The 24,944-nt window shown below is 43.4% G+C and overlaps 1 protein-coding gene across 2 annotated transcripts; it reads left to right on the top strand.

The window, feature by feature from the left end:
- The first annotated feature begins 6,574 nt into the window (after positions 1-6,574).
- LOC122945231 lies at positions 6,575-24,321 on the top strand. Of its 2 annotated transcripts, XM_044304228.1 has the most exons (12): positions 6,576-6,683; positions 10,625-10,898; positions 11,421-11,612; positions 11,860-11,882; positions 12,848-12,880; positions 14,370-14,399; positions 16,271-16,351; positions 18,369-18,447; positions 18,528-18,611; positions 18,716-18,784; positions 19,438-19,521; positions 24,106-24,321. In XM_044304228.1, the coding sequence occupies exons 2-9, from the start codon at positions 10,634-10,636 to the stop codon at positions 18,581-18,583; spliced, it is 759 nt and encodes a 252-aa protein (XP_044160163.1). In that variant the 5' UTR covers positions 6,576-6,683; positions 10,625-10,633; the 3' UTR covers positions 18,584-18,611; positions 18,716-18,784; positions 19,438-19,521; positions 24,106-24,321. The 2 variants fall into 2 exon arrangements, with proteins under 2 accessions (XP_044160164.1, XP_044160163.1); XM_044304229.1 differs by lacking the exon at positions 12,848-12,880 and having other exon boundaries at positions 6,575-6,683.
- Positions 24,322-24,944: the final 623 nt, after the last annotated feature.

The following is a 24,944-nucleotide window of genomic DNA, read 5'->3' as shown; positions in this document are numbered from 1 at the left end:
GACAGGACGATGACGATACGCCTCCCACAGAGGACAGCTTGTCCTTACCCCTGGGCAGCCTGGCACACATGAGCGACTACATGCTGCAGTGCCTGCGCAACGACAGCAGAGTTGCCCACATTTTAACCTGTGCGGACTACTGGGTTGCCACCCTGCTGGATCCACGCTACAAAGACAATGTGCCCACCTTACTTCCTGCACTGGAGCGTGATAGGAAGATGCGCGAGTACAAGCGCACGTTGGTAGACGCGCTACTGAGAGCATACCCAAATGTCACAGGGGAACAAGTGGAAGCCCAAGGCCAAGGCAGAGGAGGAGTAAGAGGTCGCCAAGGCAGCTGTGTCACGGCCAGCTCCTCTGAGGGCAGGGTTAGCATGGCAGAGATGTGGAAAACTTTTGTCAACACGCCACAGCTAACTGCACCACCACCTGATACGCAACGTGTTAGCAGGAGGCAACATTTCACTAACATGGTGGAACAGTACGTGTGCACACCCCTCCACGTACTGACTGATGGTTCGGCCCCATTCAACTTCTGGGTCTCTAAATTGTCCACGTGGCCAGAGCTAGCCTTTTATGCCTTGGAGGTGCTGGCCTGCCCGGCAGCCAGCGTTTTGTCTGAACGTGCATTCAGCACGGCAGGGGGCGTCATTACAGACAAACGCAGCCGCCTGTCTACAGCCAATGTGGACAAGCTGACGTTCATAAAAATGAACCAGGCATGGATCCCACAGGACCTGTCCGTCCCTTGTCCAGATTAGACATTAACTACCTCCCCATAACCATATATTATTGGACTCCAGGGCACTTCCTCATTCAATCCTATTTTTTTTTATTTTTACCATTATATTGCAAGGCTACCCAAAGTTGAATGAACCTCTCCTCTGTCTGGGTGCCAGGGCCTAAATATATGCCAATGGACTGTTGCAGTGGTGGCTGACATGAAGCCTGATTCTCTGCTATGACATGCAGACTGATTCTCTGCTGACATGAAGACAGATCCTCTGTTACGGGACCTCTCTCCTCTGCCTGGGTGCCTGGGCCTAAATATATGACAATGGACTGTTCCAATGTTGGGTGACGTGAAGCCTCATTCTCTGCTGACATGAAGCCAGATTGTCTGTTACGGGACCTCTCTCCTCTGCCTGGGTGCTGGGCCCAAATATCTGACAATGGACTGTTACAGTGGTGGTTTAGTGTCCCACTAGGTAGGAGTGGGCACTACACAAGGGTCAATTGGGTAGCGTGTACTTCTACTCACAAGGGACAGGGATATTGTATTGATCTATGCATTTAATGTCATTTACTGTGTGTTTTTACATGCAATGTTTTCCCTGTTATATGCTTTGCAGGCCTAGTGGGGTGTAGTTTAGCCTCCCAGACTCTAGAGGGAGATAGAGAGCCCCTAGTATAAATGTCCAGGCCCAGACAGGGAGAGGGAAGGTCATAGTCAGGAGTCTGTGGAGACAGAAGTGAGAAGGCACCAGCCCAGGATATGCTGAGAGCCTCCTCCTGACATGCAGATGAGCAGTCCTGGTTTCTAGCTGCACCAAGGGGCTAGATGAAGTACAGCCTGCTTGGAGACCGTGTTCATCCCAGGGGACTAGAGGAGTTACCTCGTCAGCCTGAAGCTCCTGAGGCTAAGCTTAGCTCAGTTGAGATACCCCAGTAGTAGGACAGCACCTCCTGGGAGAAACCTGCAGTCACCTGTCACCTGAAGCAGAGAGAGACAGCTAGGAAGCAAAAGGTATTTGTAACCTTAAGCAAGCTGCCAATACTGGAGAAAGGAATTCTTACCAAGGATTTAAGCCAGCGAATAGGCATCCGGGCCTTGGGATCCAGCCAGCTAGCATAGCTGTGGGGATAGAGCAGCATAGCACTGCCAAGCATTAATTATATACCCTCCACGTATCTTGCAAGATTGCAACCTGCTGTGATTTTGGAACTGTAAAGGACTGCATTAACCTCTTCTGTACTGCATGTATAAAGTTGGACTATTAAGTAAAGCAATGTTTGGTTCACTATACTACCTGTGTCCCTCACTTATTCCAACTATCAACCGATGTGCCACCGTCACAGGCACTGGCGCCACGAACCTTAAAGGGACCTTGCCCCAGGCACTCAAAATACCCGTAACATCCAGGGCACCTCATCCACCATCAGGCCTGGTCCCTATATACAGAGTGTGCCCCAGAGGAACCGTGTCTACCTCTCCTTCACTGCCACGCGCCTGCCCAGGGTTCTCCAGTACAGTGAGTAACCCTCGATTGCCCATAACCGTGACCTCACTTCGCTATACCCTGCAGGTCTGGCGTGTTGCAGTGGCTGACGTGAAGCCTGATTCTCTGCTGACATGAAGCCAGATTCTCTGTTACGGGACCTCTCTCCTCTGCCTGGGTGCTGGGCCTAAATATATGCCAATGGACTGTTCCAGTGTTGGGTGACGTGAAGCCTGATTCTCTGCTATGACGTGAAGCCTGATTCTCTGCTGACATGAAGCCAGATTCTCTGTTACGGGACCTCTCTCCTCTGCCTGGGTGCTGGGCCTAAATATCTGAGAATGGACTGTTCCAGTGGTGGCTGACGTGAAGCCTGATTCTCTGCTATGACATGCAGACTAATTCTCTGCTGACATGAAGCCAGATTGTCTGTTACGGGACCTCTCTCCTCTGCCTGGGTGCTGGGCCTAAATATATGCCAATGGACTGTTGCAGTGGTGGCTGACGTGAAGCCTGATTCTCTGCTATGACATGCAGACTGATTCTCTGCTGACATGAAGCCAGATTCTCTGTTACGGGACCTCCCTCCTCTGCCTGGGTGCTGGGCCTAAATATATGACAGTGGCCTGTTCCAGTGTTGGGTGACGTGAAGCCTGATTCTCTGCTATGACGTGAAGCCTGATTCTCTGCTGACATGAAGACAGATTCTCTGCTATGACATGCAGACTGATTCTCTGCTGACATGAAGACAGATTCTCTGTTACGGGACCTCCCTCCTCTGCCTGGGTGCTGGGCCTAAATATATGACAATGGACTGTTGCAGTGGTGGCTGACGTGAAGCCTGATTCTCTGCTATGACATGCAGACTAATTCTCTGCTGACATGAAGCCAGATTCTCTGTTACGGGACCTCTCTCCTCTGCCTGTGTGTGTGCTGGGCCTAAATATATGCCAATGGACTGTTGCAGTGGTGGGTGACGTGAAGCCTGATTCTCTGCTATGACATGCAGACTGATTCTCTGCTGACATGAAGCCAGATTCTCTGTTACGGGACCTCCCTCCTCTGCCTGGGTGCTGGGCCTAAATATATGACAGTGGCCTGTTCCAGTGTTGGGTGACGTGAAGCCTGATTCTCTGCTATGACGTGAAGCCTGATTCTCTGCTGACGTGAAGCCTCATTCTCTGCTATGACATGCAGACTGATTCTCTGCTGACATGAAGACAGATTCTCTGTTACGGGACCTCCCTCCTCTGCCTGGGTGCTGGGCCTAAATATATGACAATGGACTGTTGCAGTGGTGGCTGACGTGAAGCCTGATTCTCTGCTATGACATGCAGACTAATTCTCTGCTGACATGAAGCCAGATTCTCTGTTACGGGACCTCTCTCCTCTGCCTGTGTGTGTGCTGGGCCTAAATATATGCCAATGGACTGTTGCAGTGGTGGGTGACGTGAAGCCTGATTCTCTGCTATGACATGCAGACTGATTCTCTGCTGACATGAAGACAGATTCTCTGTTACGGGACCTCTCTCCTCTGCCTGTGTGTGTGCTGGGCCTAAATATCTGAGAATGGACTGTTCCAGTGGTGGGTGACGTGAAGCCAGATTCTCTGCTATGGGACCTCTGTCCAATTGATATTGGTTAATTTTTATTTATTTTATTTTTATTTTAAATAAATGTGTGACATATGTGTGCTGTGTGATATACATGTGCTGTGTGATATACATGTGCTGTGTGATAAACATGTGCTGTGTGATATACTGTATGTGTGCTGTGTGATATACTATATGTGTGCTGTGTGATATACTGTATGTGTGCTGTGTTATATACTGTATGTGTGCTGTGTGATATACTGTATGTGTGCTGTGTGATATACTGTATGTGTGCTGTGTGATATACTGCAACTGTTATATGGATCCGCCAAAGTATTGAAGGGGCGCCGGCAGTTAAACCGCTGCTTCTAAATCTATACCGGCTCACTTGCGGGTGTAAATTTATGAATGAGAAATAACCTTTGCACCGCAATCTGCGCCAGAAATACTCCTAATATAGACGTATTTCTGTTAGTAAATAACTATACATATATATATATAAACACTAGTGTGATATACAGTATATCAGTCTCATATGTACTAGTGGGATATATATTTGAGTGATTTATAACAGTCTGATATATACTATTGTGATACACAGTACAGACCAAAAGTTTGGACACAGCTTCTTCTCATTCAAAGAGTTCTCTTTATTTTCATGACTATGACAATTGTAGATTCACACTGAAGGCATCAAAACTATGAATTATCACATGTGGAATTATATACATAACAAACAAGTGTGAAACACCTGAAAATATGTCATATTCTAGGTTCTTCAAAGTAGCCACCCTTTGCTTTGATTACTGCTTTGCACACTCTTGGCATTCTCTTGATGAGCTTCCAGAGGTAGTCACCTGAAATGGTCTTCCAACAGTCTTGAAGGAGTTCCCAGAGATGCTCAGCACTTGTTGGCCCTTTTGCCTTCACTCTGCGTCCAGCTCACCCCAAACCATCTCGATTGGGTTCAGGTCCGGTGACTGTGGAGGCCAGGTCATCTGGCGCAGCACCCCATCACTCTCCTTCATGGTCAAATAGCCCTTACACAGCCTGGAGGTGTTTGGGGTCATTGTCCTGTTGAAAAATTAATGATGGTCCAACTAAACGCAAACCGGATGGAATAGCATGCCGCTGCAAGATGCTGTGGTAGCCATGCTGGTTCAGTATGCCTTCAATTCTGAATAAATCCCCAACAGTGTCACCAGCAAAGCACCCCCCACACCATCACACCTCCTCCTCCATGCTTCACGGTGGGAACCAGGCATGTAGAGTCCATCCGTTCACCTTTTCTGCGTCGCACAAAGACACGGTGGTTGGAACCAAAGATCTCAAATTTGGACTCATCAGACCAAAGCACAGATTTCCACTGGTCTAATGTCCATTCCTTGTGTTCTTTAGCCCAAACAAGTCTCTTCTGCTTGTTGCCTGTCCTTAGCAGTGGTTTCCTAGCAGATCTTCTACCATGAAGGCCTGATTCACACAGTCTCCTCTTAGCAGTTGTTCTAGAGATGTGTCTGCTGCTAGACCTCTGGGTGGCATTGACCTGGTCTCTAATCTGAGCTGCTGTTAACCTGCGATTTCTGAGGCTGGTGACTCGGATGAACTTCTCCTCCGCAGCAGAGGTGACTCTTGGTCTTCCTTTCCTGGGGCGGTCCGCATGTCAGCCAGTTTCTTTGTAGCGCTTGATGGTTTTTGGGACTGCACTTGGGGACACTTTCAAAGTTTTCCCAATTTTTCGGACTGACTGACCTTCATTTCTTAAAGTAATGATGGCCACTCGTTTTTCTTTACTTAGCTGCTTTTTTCTTGCCATAATACAAATTCTAACAGTCTATTCAGTAGGACTATCAGCTGTGCATCCACCTGACTTCTCCACAACGCCACTGATGGTCCCAACACCATTTATAAGGCAAGAAATCCCACCTATTACACCTGACAGGGCACACCTGTGAAGTGAAGACCATTTCAGGTGACTACCTCTTGGAGCTCATAAAGAGAATGCCAAGAGTGTGCAAAGCAGTAATCAAAGCAAAAGGCGGCTACTGTGAAGAACCTAGAATATGACATATTTTCAGTTGTTTCACACTTGTTTGTTATGTATATAATTCCACATGTGATAATTCATAGTTTTGATGCCTTCAGTGTGAATCTACAATTGTCACAGTCATGAAAATAAGGAAAACTCGTTGGATGAGAAGCTGCGTCCAAACCTTTGGTCTGTACTGTATACCAGAGTGATATATACTGGAGCCAGGGGTGTAGCTATAGGGGGTGCAGAGGTAGCAGTCGCAGGAGCCTGAGGGGCCCAAAGATCCTTGTGCCACTTAAAAAAACACTGGCATTATAGAAAGTGCATGCTGGTCAAGTTCCCTCTCTGGCTGGAGGGAAGGGGTTAGGCCAAGAATTTGGCATGTCAGGGGTGAGGGTGAGGTTTTTAAATCCGGCATTACGAACGCTATGTACTTCCCTGCCCCTGGCCACAAAGCACTGAGGGAAGGGGGGCCCAAGAGCCCATAGCTATGCCCCTGACTGGAGTGATATATACCAGTGTGATTGATATATACCAGTGTGATATATACCGGTGTGATATATATTAGTTTGCTATATACCAGCGTGTCAGCTGCACCAGGTGGTACTGGATGTAATATCGGAGGGGTCCCTCCTGTCCCTGGGTTTTGCTCAGTGTTTGTCACCCTCCATCTTACACCATCAGCCTCAGATTTCTCTATATAAGAAGAGGCCACTGAAAGTGAAAGTACCTGACCTCCTCCCCCTCCCCCCGCGCTCACCCTCATACTTTCACTTTCACCGTCAGATATAAGGTTCAGCCATTTACAGGAAGAGCAGAAACGAGGGAGATCAGAGAAACAAGGTGAGGAGTGCGACCCTGTGCTGTGTGACATACTGTATGTGTGCTGTGTGATATACTGTATGTGTGCTGTGTGATATACTGTATGTGTGCTGTGTGATATACTGTATGTGTGCTGTGTGACATACTGTATGTGTGCTGTGTGATATACTGTATGTGTGCTGTGTGATATACTGTATGTGTGCTGTGTGATATACTGTATGTGTGCTGTGTGACATACTGTATGTGTGCTGTGTGATATACTGTATGTGTGCTGTGTGATATACTGTATGTGTGCTGTGTGATATACTGTATGTGTGCTGTGTGATATGTGTGCTGTGTGACATACTGTATGTGTGCTGTGTGATATGTGTGCTGTGTGACATACTGTATGTGTGCTGTGTGATATGTGTGCTGTGTGACATACTGTATGTGTGCTGTGTGATATGTGTGCTGTGTGACATACTGTATGTGTGCTGTGTGATATACTGTATGTGTGCTGTGTGATATACTGTATGTGTGCTGTGTGACATACTGTATGTGTGCTGTGTGATATACTGTACGTGTGCTGTGTGATATACTGTACGTGTGCTGTGTGATATGTGTGCTGTGTGACATACTGTATGTGTGCTGTGTGATATGTGTGCTGTGTGACATACTGTATGTGTGCTGTGTGACATACTGTATGTGTGCTGTGTGACATACTGTATGTGTGCTGTGTGATATGTGTGCTGTGTGACATACTGTATGTGTGCTGTGTGATATACTGTATGTGTGCTGTGTGATATACTGTATGTGTGCTGTGTGATATGTGTGCTGTGTGACATACTGTATGTGTGCTGTGTGATATACTGTATGTGTGCTGTGTGATATGTGTGCTGTGTGACATACTGTATGTGTGCTGTGTGATATGTGTGCTGTGTGACATACTGTATGTGTGCTGTGTGATATGTGTGCTGTGTGATATACTGTATGTGTGCTGTGTGATATACTGTACATGTGCTGTGTGATATACTGTATGTGTGCTGTGTGATATGTGTGCTGTGTGATATACTGTATGTGTGCTGTGTGATATACTGTACGTGTGCTGTGTAATATACTGTATGTGTGCTGTGTGACATACTGTATGTGTGCAGTGTGATATACATGTGCTGTGTGATATACTGTATGTGCGCTGTGTAATATACTGTATGTGTGCTGTGTGATATACATGTGCTGTGTGATATACTGTATGTGTGCTATGTGATATACTGTATGTGTGCTGTGTGATATACTGTATGTGTGCTGTGTGATATACGTGCGCTGTGTGATATACTGTATGTGCGCTGTGTGATATACTGTATGTGTGCTGTGTGATATACTGTATGTGTGCTGTGTGATATACTGTATGTGTTCTGTGTTATATACTGTATGTGTGCTGTGTGATATACTGTATGTGTGCTGTGTGATATACTGTATGTGTGCTGTGTGACATACCTTACGTGTGCTGTGTGATATACTGTATGTGTGCTGTGTGATATGTGTGCTGTGTGATATACTGTACGTGTGCTGTGTGATATACTGTATGTGTGCTGTGTGATATACTGTATGTGTGCTGTGTGACATACTGTATGTGTGCTGTGTGATATACATGTGCTGTGTGATATATTATATGTGTGCTGTGTAATATACTGTATGTGTGCTGTGTGACATACTGTATGTGTGCTGTGTGATATACATGTGCTGTGTTATATACTGTATGTGTGCTATGTGATATACTGTATGTGTGCTGTGTGATATACTGAATGTGTGCTGTGTGATATACTGTATGTGTGCTGTGTGACATACATGTGCTGTGTGATATACTGTATGTGTGCTGTGTGATATACTGTATTTGTGCTGTGTGATATACTGTACGTGTGCTGTGTGACATACTGTATGTGTGCTGTGTGATATACGTGCGCTGTGTGATATACTGTATGTGTGCTGTGTAATATACTGTATGTGTGCTGTGTGATATACGGTATGTGTGCTGTGTGAGATACTGTATGTGTGCTGTGTGATATACTGTATGTGTGCTGTGTGATATACGTGCGCTGTGTGATATACTGTATGTGTGCTGTGTGATATACTGTATGTGTGCTGTGTGATATACTGTATGTGTGCTGTGTGATATACTGTATGTGTGCTGTGTGATATACGTGCGCTGTGTGATATACTGTATGTGTGCTGTGTGATATACGGTATATGTGCTGTGTGATATACTGTATGTGTGCTGTGTGATATACTGTATGTGTGCTGTGTGATATACGTGTGCTGTGTGATATACTGTATGTGTGCTGTGTGATATACTGTATGTGTGCTGTGTGATATACTGTATGTGTGCTGTGTGACATACTGTATGTGTGCTGTGTGATATACGTGCGCTGTGTGATATACTGTATGTGTGCTGTGTAATATACTGTATGTGTGCTGTGTGATATACTGTATGTGTGCTGTGTGATATACTGTATGTGTGCTGTGTGATATACGTGTGCTGTGTGATATACTGTATGTGTGCTGTGTGATATACTGTATGTGTGCTGTGTGATATACTGTATGTGTGCTGTGACATACTGTATGTGTGCTGTGTGATATACGTGCGCTGTGTGATATACTGTATGTGTGCTGTGTAATATACTGTATGTGTGCTGTGTGATATACTGTATGTGTGCTGTGTGATATACTGTATGTGTGCTGTGTGATATATGTGTGCTGTGTGACATACTGTATGTGTGCTGTGTGATATACGTGCGCTGTGTGATATACTGTATGTGTGCTGTGTGATATACTGTATGTGTGCAGTGTGATATACTGTATGTGTGCTGTGTGATATACTGTATGTGTGCTGTGTGATATACTGTATGTGTGCTGTGTGATATACTGTATGTGTGCTGTTTGATATTATGTACGTGTGCTGTGTAATATGCAGCACACATATATCACTCCCTCAGTGCGCCTGCGCCGATGACGTCTTCTCTTTCGGTGATGTCATCGGCGCAGGCGCACTGAGGGAGTTCTGAGGAGGCGAGTCTCCTTCTCTCAGAGCGCCTGCGCCGAATCAACACAGGTGCGCGATTTTTGAAAAGCTGACAGGGCCGGCCGGAGGAGGAGATCGCGGCTGGCCCTGTCAATCAACACAAGGAGGGGGCGGTTTTCCGCGGCTGCTACCAGCAAGTAGACGCCCCCCTCTTGCTGGTAGACAGGTAATTAGCATATCATAAAAGTACGTTTTTGGCTAAATCTACTGTATAAAAATTATTAATAACACAATGTTTGGCAATAGGTCAGGATCGGGATCATAAGTAGACAAAAATAACAATGCTTTTAGTGGGTGACGGGAAACCTTTAATACAAACCTTGGGCCCATCTTGGTTGAAGGCTAAATCCCATTAGGTTCGCAGGATCTCATTGCACTGAACAGGTGGTTGTGGCAGAAGGGTTATCTAGGGATGATGACTCTGAGTCCAGTCCGTGGAGTAGATTTCTGTGTTTCATTCCGATAACAATCAATATTTGGTGAAGCAGGTATATCGCACCCCTCAATCAGGGGGTGTAACGCTTGTCCCTCTATATAGCTGCGGTATCGCAGCAGAACCGCACACAACTGCTGCACAATACAAATGCACTTTAATCTCTAATCACTATCATCATCAGAGCCCAGCGCAGGCGGAGATACGTGGGGACACTATAGTTATGGAGGACACATGTCCGTACACTCACCATACATCACCATAAACAGGGCTAATTGTATGTAATGGGCTTCTAATCTTCCTGCTCTGCGGCATCCGCTATCTGGGCGGGGCCTATATATCTGTTCTCGAATAAAATGACAGGTCTCCAGTGAAGACTGACACATATGTAAGAAGCACAGATCCTTCAAGTGTGGAGGCCTCTGTGGCAGATCTCCTCAGCCATGATATCCTCTGTTTTTGTGCATATTCCAGCAGGACATCATGGAGTTCGGAGCACCCCCCCACATCGGGATATTCTCCAGGTCTGCAGAGAGTGAATACAGATGGTTAGTGGACATCTTGGGAGAAGACTGGCCGGTGGTTCCATTCATCATCACAAACACCAACTACAACCGGTTCTGTGAGGAGATCAACCGATGTTCCTTTGGGATCCTCTACCACTCCCGAAACCGCGGACGAGTCAACATCACGGACGTCACTGACTCTCTGTATGATGGGGAAGTGAGGAAAATGTCTGAGGCGCTCGGTAAGTGACTCGCGGTGCTGGTGCTTAGGGCAGCCATTGTACTAGGTGGTGAGCAGCTTCTTACCGGGAGGTACCGACCCACATATGGAGGAGAATCATGATGGATGAGCGGGCCAGAGGCCACAGATTATCTGAAGGGCCTCTTACACCGATGTTTGGGAGGAATGTTCGTAGGATTGTTCAATCAATATTAAACCCCTGGACGACCCCTCTAATCGCAAACTCAAAGGATTCCACCTGCAGCTGCTGTGACAAAAACGAATACCCAAGATGCTCAGCGCCAACCAAACGACCACACCCAACCCAACCAAAGATAGTCCCCGTATACCAGACATGGAGTGAGACACAAACAACAGGGTGGGTGGGAATGTGAGCTGACCACTTGGAAGACGAAGAACCCGTCTTCATCCTCCATGGTGTTTGGCTGACTTGGCTCACAGGATGGGGGCAGACAATGATCGTCCATTATTCGGGGGCCAGCATGAAGATGATGTAGAACCTCTGTCCTTCTGTGTATTGCAGGTAAACAGCGAGTGATAACTGTGATCGATGATCTGGAGGACAGCAGCCACGAGGCAAAGGAAAGGATTCTGAGCCATCAGCATAGCCTGAGAACTCTGACCCGAGACATCGTGCTGTTCACCCCAGAGGAGAAGAGGAACCACGAGCTCCTCAGATGGAGAATGAAAAGCATCAAAGACGCCATCGCTGGAAGTGGGTTATTATCCAGGAATATTCTGTATAAAGCTGTACTCACCAGGTCTAATGGGGGGCGGGGCTGTGACAACCTCTCAGGCTAGTTGTCAGCAGTAGTAGTTTTTCCTCTAGTATAGGTCCTTGTCATGGGTATGATAATGTTCGTGAGGTGTCTGGCTGGTAAATCATGGGTGTCGCTAAGGCTCTTGGTTGTAGTAGACCATTAATGTCAGATACGTAATGATGGTGTCCTCTCTTATTACAGGTGTGAGGAGAAGGTATAGAGAGGTGAGTGCTGATCACGTATGTCTGGTGCAGCTTCAGTCTCATCCTCAGAACAAGGCCTCCATGTAGACTGTATGACGTGGACAGATTGGCGTTCTTTGTAAATGATGTGCCCCCTGCTTCTGTCCCATGAACGCCTGCTTGACTCCAGTGAGGGTAGTTGTCTCATGTCCTGCCCTGTCCACAGATCAAAGTAGTGCATGTCTCCATGATTTTTTTTACTGATCCACGGTCAGAAGAAAAATACTGAAATATGAATAGACACATTTCAATCAATGGGTACGTTGTGTGTTGTCCGTAGAAAATGCGTACAGCACATGTAAGTGAAAAACGGAAATGTGAACGAGGCCTTACCAGTGATGGACTGTTATAGGTAACCTGCTCCCTGTCACATGGATTTGTCCTGAAATCAGAGGACTTCATAGAAGCCAGTCCCCGAGGTGGCGGTACTGGAGGGGGCAGAAGGAGCAGGTTCATGTATTGCTATCATTTGTTATTCTCTATCTGGACTCCTATGATCTAGGATACATTGTTACACTCACCTCTGCCAGCATCTACAGTGAGATATGGAGGACAGGAGGGGGGTGAAGCTGCAGCTTCTCTTTCTCCCTGTGTTTGACTCTGTGCAGCAACCACATGCTGGAGGATCCTTCTTTGACCTCCTATATGCGGTAGGTCTTATATGGACCTCTGATACACCATATAATTCCTAGAAGGAGACATCTGATCGGCTCAGAGCACACAGCACAGCTCTGACTCAGAAGGATCCTGCCCACTCAGCAGAGATTACAAGAGGGAAATGTGCAGCATCAGCAGGGGGAACTAAGACCCCAAATCTGCTTACACCCCACAACATCTCCACAGTCCTGGGCCGAGGGTATTTTTTGTTATAACAAATGAGCTAAAACGCAAATAAATGAAGTCATATTACTGAAACCTTACAATTTATCATATTTCCCTTTTTCCAGCCGGATTTCATCCCTGTAAATGTCCACGGGCAGGTGAGTTCCACCGTTGACCATTCATGAGACATCTTACTGGTTGGGTGGTTCTCTAAAGAAGAAAGACACAATGTATGGTGTAACATGGGGCGTTGCCTAACAGACAAGGTGTAAATTTGCATGATGAAATGTGCTCACCTTAACGGGTTGTGGTAGGACCACAATGTCCCTGTAGACTTGGAGAACACTACGGCTGCAACCAGACATCCCACCAGAAAATCCAAGGAATCTGGTAAAGAAGACTAAATAAGAAGGATAAAAGTGGACTTCACCTGACACTGGCAACATCAGAAACCAGCAAGAGTAACTGGCTAAGTCTTTTACTGTGTAAAACCCATAATTACCTGATGAAGGGAACAGTCCAGTCCCAAAACGCGTTGCCGTTTCTCACGTTTCGATAATAGATGATTACTCTTCTGATATTGGCAGTGTCGGGTGAAGCCCTCTTGTATCCCTCTTGTTGAATCTTCTCGTTTAGACTGATCACTGGACGGCTCCACCAGGTCACGGATTAGGATCATTACTGTTATTACTTTATTGTCCACTCTTCTTAATGACCCTGTGTACACCGCCAGCTGACCTCCTTCTTTCCACTTGGTGGGTACAGGTGACGGGGAACGTACGGTGAACTGATGATGAAGAGACAGTTCTCATATACATTAATGTGAGCATAGTGAGGGGGGCAATGTGAATGGGTAAGGAAAGTGACGATGAGCCGGTGAAGGTCTCCAATGTCTCCTAGGCCAGGGATTGTCAGTAGTAGATACCAGCTGTAATAGCTGCATCAAAGGTCAGAGCCACCTAAATCTTAACCCTTTCATGTGCCCGTGAATGATCCAGTACTGTTCATCCGCAGAATATTTCACGTGTTATTGCAGAGGCTTGTAGCCTATATTTCCACATCCTCCTGTAACTGGAATGGGAAAGTGCAGTCATAGTCATTGACCTGCTATGGACACCCCTGCAGCCATGTTTAATTATTGATTTACATGTGTAACATTTTTGTAACTGTTTTTATTAGTTTTGCACTGGTTGCTTTCTGCAGCTTCCGTGATTTACAGTACACAGCAGCTGCAGAACTGGCTGTTCATCTGGCTGGTTGACGGCTCGTTCTCCACCCCACTCTGATCTCTCCAGTCCAACTTGGATTTGAGCATAAATCAGCTTAGAAGATCATTCAGGGGAGGTCAGAGACGGCTGAAGACCGAGCCATCAATCAGCCAGCCTCACAGATTTCTTTCCATTCTGTAGGGTTAGGGTTGGGCAGAAGGCAAGCAGAGCAAAAGTCTAAATTAAAATCAATTACACAATGTTTTTGTCAATAATAAAAGATGGCTCCAAAGGTCCATAGCGTTTCTGAGCACAAAGCCTCCTGCCTGTTCCCCGTCTCCACGTGTCAGCCCTATGAGTGAATGTGACAATCATCATGATATAGGTTATAAGGTGACGTTTAATACTGACACGTTCTCATGCTCTTCATATAATGCAGGTTCCAGGTGAAGACAGACCCACGAAGAAGGTAACGTCATCTTTCACTTCTTTCTTAATCATTTCCTTCACATTGACCCTGAGTTGTATACAGATCTTTGCTGTCACCACGTCTGACCTAGAAGATAGTGGAGATGATGACTGAAAGACCCACAGGAGATTTTGGTTCCTCCACATCATTTTAGTGAAAGCAGCTGATCCAGCTTTTTCCTGTGACTGAGCCCCCCACCCCCCTCAACAGAGTCATTGATTACAGTTATCAGGTAGCCCTCCATCACCCTCAGCGGAGTCATTGATTACAGTTATCAGGTAGCCTACCATCACCCTCAGCGGAGTCACTGATTACAGTTATCAGGTAGCCCATCATCACCCTCAACTGAGTCATTGATTAGTTATCAGGTAGCCCACCATCACCCTCAGCGGAGTCACTGATTACAGTTATCAGGTATCCCACCATCACCCTCAGCGGAGTCACTGATTACAGTTATCAGGTAGCCCCCATCCCCCTCAACAGAGTCATTGATTACAGTTATCAGGTAGCCCACCATCACCCTCAGCGGAGTCACTGATTACAGTTATCAGGTAGCCCACCATCCCCCTCAACAGAGTCATTGATTACAGTTATCAGGTAGCCCACCATCACCCTCAGCGGAGTCACTGATTACAGTTATCAGGTAGCCCATCATCACCCTCAACTGAGTCATTGATTAGTTATCAGGTAGCCCACCATCCCCCTCAGCGGAGTCACTGATTACAGATATCAGGTATCCCACCATCACCCTCAGCAGAGTCATTGATTACAGTTATCAGGTAGCCCACCATCACCCTCAGCGGAGTCACTGATTACAGTTATCAGGTAGCCCACCATCCCCTTCAACAGAGTCATTGATTACAGATATCAGGTAGCCCACCATCACCCTCAGCGGAGTCACTGATTACAGTTATCAGGTAGCCCACCATCACCCTCAACCGAGTCATTGATTAGTTATCAGGTAGCCCACCATCACCCTCAGCGGAGTCACTGATTACAGATATCAGGTATCCCACCATCACCCTCAGCGGAGTCACTGATTACAGTTATCAGGTAGCCCCCATCACCCTCAACGGAGTCATTGATTAGTTATCAGGTATCCCACCATCACCCTCAGCGGAGTCACTGATTACAGTTATCAGGTAGCCCACCATCACCCTCAACTGAGTCATTGATTAGTTATCAGGTATCCCACCATCACCCTCAGCGGAGTCACTGATTACAGTTATCAGGTAGCCCACCATCACCCTCAACGGAGTCATTGATTAGTTATCAGGTAGCCCACCATTACCCTTGGCGGAGTTATTAAGCCCACCAGTCATCACCACCAGTCATTCTGGTCACAACTATCAGGCAATATCAGAGGAAGGTTTTGTTTAAACAGAGCAGCGTAGATAAGAGGAGTTGAAATCATAGAAACCAAATCAATCCTGACATCTGTAAACCGGCCAAAGATAACTCTCATCCACACCTTCAGTCAGCGAGATGTCGGCCATGAACCCTGCTCTACGGCGGCCACCATTCACAGTGAGATTCCCTAGAATTACAGAAAGTCTCTCTTGGTGACGTTGAAGAGCTTTAGATTTCTAGAAGCACTTGATGGCGGCAACAGATGGTCTAATGATTGTCCCTGTCTCCTGGCATAGCCTCCAAGACTCAGTATCTGAGCAGAAGGTAAATGTCTCAATTGACACCTTCAGCTTGATTTTACGATTAGGACATGAGTTGGATGGAGCCGGTGGAATGGACCCTCAGGTTCGGAGTCATCCGGTTACCTGAGCACTCAGTCTGGACACGATGTCAATAGTACTTTATATCCTATGTGCCTTCTGGTTGACTGTGATATGACTGGTAAAAATCATATGTTTTAGGGAAGAATGGAGAAGTTTGTGATATCGGCGTTATCTTCCTATGTATTCTGGAACACGTATTTCTTCCAGGACCCTGAACATGTAAGTTTTCTGTGTAAAATGTCAGTGTAACATAGAGAGAGAGGGGGGGGGGATTGTATTGTAAATGAGGCCAATGTGAAGAAAACTGGGACTAAAGTAAAAATAACCTTCTAATGATCTACAGAAGTATTTGAACACCCTGTGATTTTGCAAGTTCTCCCACTTAGAAATCATGGAGGGTCTGAAATTCACATTGTAGGTGCGCTCCCACTCTGAGAGACAGAATAAAAAAATAAATTCAGGAAATCACATTGTATGATTTTTTTAAGAATGTCTTTGTCTTGCACGGCTGAACAGAAGTATCTGAACACCTGAGAAACAGCAAGAATTCTGGATCTCAAACACCTGTTACTGTGCCTTTATAAAGTCCACCTCTACTCCACTCATTAGTCTAACTTAGTAGCACCTGTCTGAGCTCTTTAAAGACCCCTGTCCACCCCACAGTCAGTCAGACGCCAACTACTACCATGGGCAAGACCAAAGAGCTGTCAGAAGACAATAGAGACAAATTTGTGGACCTCACCAAGGCTGGAAAGGGCTACGGGGCAATTGTTAAGTAGCTTTGTGAAAATAGATCAACTGTTGAAGCAATTGTTAGAAAACGTAAGAGGCTAAAGACGACTGTCAGTCTCCCTTGGACTGGGGCTCCATGCAGGATCTCACCTCGTGGGGTTATCACTGATAAGAAAGGTGAGGAATCAGCCCAGAACTACAAGGGATGAGCTGGTCAATGACATGAGGAGAGCTGGGACCACAGCTTCAGAGGTCACTGTCCGTAGAACACTACGCCGTCATGGTTTAAAATCATGCATTGCACGGAAGGTTCCCCTGCTCAAGTCATCACATTTCCAGGTCCGTCTAAAGTTTGCCAATGACCATCTGGATGATCCAGAGGAGGCCGGGGAGAAAGTCATGTGGTCAGATGAGACCAAAGGAGAACTTTTTGGTCTAAACTTCACTCGTCGTGTTTGGAGGAAAAAGAAGGATGAGTTGCATCCCAAGAACACCATCCCTACTGTGAAGCATGAGGGGTGGTAACATCATGCTTTGGGGCGGTCTTTTCCGCGAAGGGGACAGGACGACTGCACTGTATTAAGGAGAGGATGAATGGGGCCCTTTATTGTGAGATTTTGAGCAATAACCTTCTTCCCTCAGTCAGAGCATTGAAGATGGGTCGTGGCTGGGTCTTCCAACATGACAACGACCCAAAGCACACAGCCAGGATAACCAAGGAGCGGCTCCTGTAAGAAGCATATCAAGGTTCTGGAGTGGCCTAGCCAGTCTCCAGACCTAAATCCAATAGAACATCTTTGGAGGGAGCTGAAACCCCCGAAACCTGACAGATGTAGAGGAGATCTGTGTGGAGGAGTGGCCAAAATCCCTAATGCAGTGTGTGCAAACCTGGTCATGAGGTGTTCAAATACTTATGTTCAGCAGTGCAAGACAAAGACATTCTTTAAAAATCATACAATGTGATTTCCAGAATTTTTTGGGGGAATGCACCTACAATGTGAATGTCAGACCCTCCATGATTTCTAAGTGGGAGAACTTGCAAAATCGCAGGGTCTTCATATACTTCTGTTCCTCACTGTACATTAAACTTCACGGGTCTTCTCCATCGGGTTGGGAGCACAGCAACTGGGAGGGGAAGCCAGAGACATGAATACTGAATGTCCCCCAGCAACATGATGGTTATCAGAACACATAGAAGAAGATGCACCAATGGACACCATGGTCTTATGTAGATATGGAGGCCCTTCTATTGGTGTAAGCTCAGGCTACTGGACCCCATCACATTTAGTAGGTATTTCAGACACATTTTACACTTTTTGCTGTAAGATATTGGTGTACCTGTGGGTGGACATGAAATGGTTTGAGGTGTAGATACTTGTCATGTGGTATAAGTGGTAGCACAGGTAGGTTGCCACGTGCTCCATTTTGATAAATTTGGATCGACAGATGAACCTCTTTGTCTTGTGCCTTGATGCTGAGGATCATACATTTCTCCTTACGGCAGGTTCTCCTCTCCGTCCTCTGGGCTGCAGGGACTTGGAGGGTCTTCACCATTCCTGCCTCTGTAACCTGTGTGGCTGCTGGTGAGTGTCTGGTGGAGAACACCTAATAATAATGGTGGTCGTATTGTATTACAAGTCTATAACTGATTCCTGTGCGGCAGAGCTCCTGGGGGTCCTTCACCATGTCCTGCGCCATCACCTTGCTTATCATCTGTGAGACTTACCATAGACCCAGCGTCTACAATGTGAGTAATAAGATGCTGATACTACACTTCTCATTATGACTGCACGTTCACGTCTTCTCTCAGATTGTCTCCGACATGAATGTGCATCTTATGGTTACTTCCAGGTTGTCAGCAGCGTCCTGTGGGCTACATCCTGCTTCAGCTATTTCTGGGCCAGAAATCAGCGAAATGCAGTGAGTAAACTTATAGCTGCTCATATTGTCTGAACAGTGCTTTACTGCAGAGTACGGGGCTCCCGTCTGTAGAGTACGGGGCTCCCGTCTGCAGAGTACGGGGCTCCTGTCTGCAGAGTGCGGGTCTCTTGTCTGCAGAGTACGGGGCTCCTGTCTGCAGAGTACGGGGCTCCTGTCTGCAGAGTACGGGGCTCCCGTCTGCAGAGTGCGGGTCTCCTGTCTGCAGAGTGCGGGTCTCCTGTCTGCAGAGTGCGGGGCTCCTGCCTGCAGAGTGCGGGGCTCCTGCCTGCAGAGTACGGGCTCCTGTCTGCAGAGTGCGGGGCTCCTGTCTGCAGAGTGCGGGGCTCCTGTCTGCAGAGTGCGGGGCTCCTGTCTGCTGAGTGCGGGGCTCCTCTAACAGGATGTTTATAGGAGCTTTTTGGTGAGTAGCTATTATTTTATATCTACTTTATTATGTCCACATTATTATATTAGATCTCGGCTGTTACAGCTCAGTTATATTGTGTTATGTACCTTTGTTACACCAGGTCTGGGATTTTAAGTATTTTGACACCTTAGCGCTTAGTAGATTGATCGCGGAGTCTTGTCGATCCTGAAGGTCACTTGTCACCCGCCCTCCTTTCCTGCTGACCGATCTCTCTGTCGTCTTATAGGGCAGATTAGGCTGGAAAGCGATATCTTACGGACTGGTGCTGTATTCCTTTTGGAAGGGATGGCGACAATCAGATGCTGAAACTGTGAGTATGTGACGCGGTTACAGAACATATACACACGGTTATTATACGTAGTGCACATATATAGTATATCTACAGGGTTATTATACGCAGTACACATATATAGTATATCTACACGGTTATTATACATAGTACACATATATAGTATATCTACAGGGTTATTATACGTAGTACACATATATAGTATATCTACAGGGTTATTATACGTAGTACACAGATACAGTATATCTACAGGGTTATTATACGTAGTACACATATATAGTATATCTACAGGGTTATTATACGTAGTACACATATATAGTATATCTACAGGGTTATTATACGTAGTACACAGATACAGTATATCTACAGGGTTATTATACGCAGTACACATATATAGTATATCTACAGGGTTATTATACGCAGTACACATATATAGTATATCTACATGGTTATTATACGCAGTACACATATATAGTATATCTACAGGGTTATTATACGCAGTACACATATATAGTATATCTACAGGGTTATTATACGTAGTACACAGATACAGTATATCTACAGGGTTATTATACGTAGTACACATATATAGTATATCTACAGGGTTATTATACGTAGTACACATATATAGTATATCTACAGGGTTATTATACGTAGTACACATATATAGTATATCTACAGGGTTATTATACGTAGTCCACATATATAGTATATCTACAGGGTTATTATACGTAGTACACATATGTAGTATATCTACATGATTATTATACGTAGTACACATATATAGTATATCTACAGGGTTATTATACGTAGTACACATATGTAGTATATCTACATGGTTATTATACATAGTACACATATATAGTATATCTACATGGTTATTATACGTAGTACACATATATAGTATATCTACATGGTTATTATACGTAGTACACATATATAGTATATCTACAGGGTTATTATACGTAGTACACATATATAGTATATCTACAGGGTTATTATACGTAGTACACATATATAGTAAATCTACAGGGTTATTATACGTAGTACACATATATAGTATATCTACAGGGTTATTATACGTAGTACACATATATAGTATATCTACAGGGTTATTATACGTAGTACACATATACAGTATATCTACATGGTTATTATACGTAGTACGCATATATATATAGTATATCTACATGGTTATTATACATAGTACACATATATAGTATATCTACACGGTTATTATACGTAGTACACATATATAGTATATCTACATGGTTATTATACGTAGTACACATATATAGTATATCTACATGGTTATTATACGTAGTACACATATATAGTATATCTACAGGGTTATTATACGTAGTACACATATATAGTATATCTACAGGGTTATTATACGTAGTACACATATATAGTATATCTACAGGGTTATTATACGTAGTACACATATATAGTATATCTACAGGGTTATTATACGTAGTACACATATATAGTATATCTACAGGGCTATTATACGTAGTACACATATATAGTATATCTACAGGGTTATTATACGTAGTACACATATATAGTATATCTACATGGTTATTATACGTAGTACACATATATAGTATATCTACATGGTTATTATACGTAGTACACATATATAGTATATCTACATGGTTATTATACGTAGTACACATATATAGTATATCTACACGGTTATTATACGTAGTACACATATATAGTATATCTACAGAGTTATTATACATAGTACACATATATAGTATATCTACAGGGTTATTATACGTAGTACACATATATAGTATATCTACAGGGTTATTATACGCAGTACACATATATAGTATATCTACATGGTTATTATACGTAGTACACATATATAGTATATCTACACGGTTATTATACGTAGTACACATATATAGTATATCTACAGGGTTATTATACGTAGTACACATATATAGTATATCTACACGGTTATTATACGCAGTACACATATATAGTATATCTACAGGGTTATTATACGCAGTACACATATATAGTATATCTACATGGTTATTATACGTAGTACACATATATAGTATATCTACACGGTTATTATACGTAGTACACATATATAGTATATCTACAGGGTTATTATACGTAGTCCACATATATAGAATATCTACAGGGTTATTATACGTATTACACATATACAGTATATCTACAGGGTTATTATACGTAGCACACATATATAGTATATCTACAGGGTTATTATACGTAGTACACATATATAGTATATCTACAGGGTTATTATACGTAGTACACATATATAGTATATCTACAGGGTTATTATACGTAGTACACATATATAGTATATCTACATGGTTATTATACGTAGTACACATATATAGTATATCTACATGGTTATTATACGTAGTACACATATATAGTATATCTACAGGGTTATTATACGTAGTACACATATATAGTATATCTACAGGGTTATTATACGTAGTCCACATATATAGAATATCTACAGGGTTATTATACGTATTACACATATACAGTATATCTACAGGGTTATTATACGTAGCACACATATATAGTATATCTACACGGTTATTATACGTAGTACACATATATAGTATATCTACAGGGTTATTATACGTAGTACACATATATAGTATATCTACAGGGTTATTATACGTAGTACACATATATAGTATATCTACAGGGTTATTATACGTAGTACACATATATAGTATATCTACACGGTTATTATACGTAGTACACATATATAGTATATACACACGGTTATTATACGTAGTACACATATATAGTATATCTACATGGTTATTATACGTAGTACACATATATAGTATATCTACATGGTTATTATACGTAGTACACATATATAGTATCTCTACAGGGTTATTATACGTAGTACACATATATAGTATATCTACACGGTTATTATACGTAGTACACATATATAGTATATCTACATGGTTATTATACGTAGTACACATATATAGTATATCTACAGGGTTATTATACGTATTACACATATACAGTATATCTACATGGTTATTATACGTAGTACACATATATAGTATATCTACATGGTTATTATACGTAGTACACATATATAGTATATCTACAGGGTTATTATACGCAGTACACATATATAGTATATCTACACGGTTATTATACGTAGTACACATATATAGTATATCTACAGAGTTATTATACATAGTACACATATATAGTATATCTACAGGGTTATTATACGTAGTACACATATATAGTATATCTACAGGGTTATTATACGCAGTACACATATATAGTATATCTACAGGGTTATTATACGCAGTACACATATATAGTATATCTACATGGTTATTATACGTAGTACACATATATAGTATATCTACACGGTTATTATACGTAGTACACATATATAGTATATCTACAGGGTTATTATACGTAGTCCACATATATAGAATATCTACAGGGTTATTATACGTATTACACATATACAGTATATCTACAGGGTTATTATACGTAGCACACATATATAGTATATCTACAGGGTTATTATACGTAGTACACATATATAGTATATCTACACGGTTATTATACGTAGTACACATATATAGTATATCTACAGGGTTATTATACGTAGTACACAGATATAGTATATCTACATGGTTATTATACGTAGTACACATATATAGTATATCTACACGGTTATTATACGTAGTACACATATATAGTATATCTACATGGTTATTATACATATTACACATATATAGTATATCTACAGGGTTATTATACGTAGTACACATATATAGTATATACACACGGTTATTATACGTAGTACACATATATAGTATATCTACAGGGTTATTATACGTAGTACACATATATAGTATATCTACAGAGTTATTATACATAGTACACATATATAGTATATACACACGGTTATTATACGTAGTACACATATATAGTATATCTACAGGGTTATTATACGTAGTACACATATATAGTATATCTACAGAGTTATTATACGTAGTACACAGATATAGTATATACACACGGTTATTAAACGTAGTACACATATATAGTATATCTACAGGGTTATTATACGTAGTACACATATATAGTATATCTACATGGTTATTATACATATTACACATATATAGTATATACACACGGTTATTATACGTAGTACACATATATAGTATATCTACACGGTTATTATACGTAGTACACATATATAGTATATCTACAGGGTTATTATACGTAGTACACAGATATAGTATATACACACGGTTATTAAACGTAGTACACATATATAGTATATCTACAGGGTTATTATACGTAGTACACATATATAGTATATCTACAGGGTTATTATACATATTACACATATATAGTATATCTACAGGGTTATTATACGCAGTACACAGATATAGTATATATACATGGTAATTACTTTGTCTTCTCCTCCGGTCTCTCTCGCAGTAATGGTATGGTCCACCATTTCTCCTCTTTCCTATTGGCTATTAGGATAATGTACACATATATAATTATCTTGTAATGATGAGGAATTTCCTATTCTAGACCTTACAGCAGATGTTTCGGGATGTCCTCCGCTCCCCGATGACCATGGCGGCTACAGGCATTTAATATCAGCCATTGGCTTTCAGCGCTGCTGATCATGTGACACCTTCATCATCCTCCTCCAGAAGAACCGTGTCTCCGTATTCAACTTCTTTAGTAGCACAGAATTGATCCGGTCCGATTCATGAAATAAATAAAATCAGAGAAAAAAAGTCACATTTCTACCTGAGAAACACTGTGTGGGGGTTACTATCGGGGTGTCACTGTGTGGGGGTTACTATCGGGGTGTCACTGTGTGGGGGTACTATCGGGGTGTCACTGTGTGGGGGTTACTATCGGGGTGTCACTGTGTGGGGGTTACTATCAGGGTGTCACTGTGGGGGTTACTATCAGGGTGTCACTGTGTGGGGGTACTATCAGGGTGGCACTGTGTGGGGGTTACTATCAGGGTGGCACTGTGTGGGGGTTACTATCGGGGTGTCACTGTGTGGGGGTTACTATCAGGGTGTCACTGTGGGGGTTACTATCAGGGTGTCACTGTGTGGTGGTACTATCAGGGTGGCACTGTGGGGGTTACTATAGGGGGGTCACTGTGTGGGGGTTACTATCGGGGTGGCACTGTGTGGGGGTTACTATCAGGGTGTCACTATGTGGGGGTTACTATCGGGGTGTCACTGTGTGGGGGTTACTATCAGGGTGTCACTGTGTGGGGGTTACTATCGGGGTGGCACTGTAACATAGTACATAAGGCCGAAAAAAGACATTTGTCCATCCAGTTCGACCTGTCATCCTGCAAGTTGATCCAGAGGAAGGCAAAAAAAAACTGTGAGGTAGAAGCC

Source organism: Bufo gargarizans, chromosome 8 (genome assembly GCF_014858855.1).
Source record: "Bufo gargarizans isolate SCDJY-AF-19 chromosome 8, ASM1485885v1, whole genome shotgun sequence".
Lineage (NCBI taxonomy): Eukaryota > Metazoa > Chordata > Amphibia > Anura > Bufonidae > Bufo > Bufo gargarizans.
Note: the sequence above shows the minus strand (reverse complement) of the source record. Positions and strands in the feature narration are given on the sequence as shown.

Bases quoted from the DNA above. Each gene is read 5' to 3' on its own strand.
- LOC122945231 (XM_044304228.1), top strand. From the start codon at position 10,634: ATGGAGTTCGGAGCACCCCCCCACATCGGGATATTCTCCAGGTCTGCA. The intron at 11,613-11,859 runs GTGGGTTATTAT...CTCTTATTACAG, and splicing joins CAAAGACGCCATCGCTGGAA to GTGTGAGGAGAAGGTATAGA. The intron at 11,883-12,847 runs GTGAGTGCTGAT...CCCTTTTTCCAG, and splicing joins TGAGGAGAAGGTATAGAGAG to CCGGATTTCATCCCTGTAAA.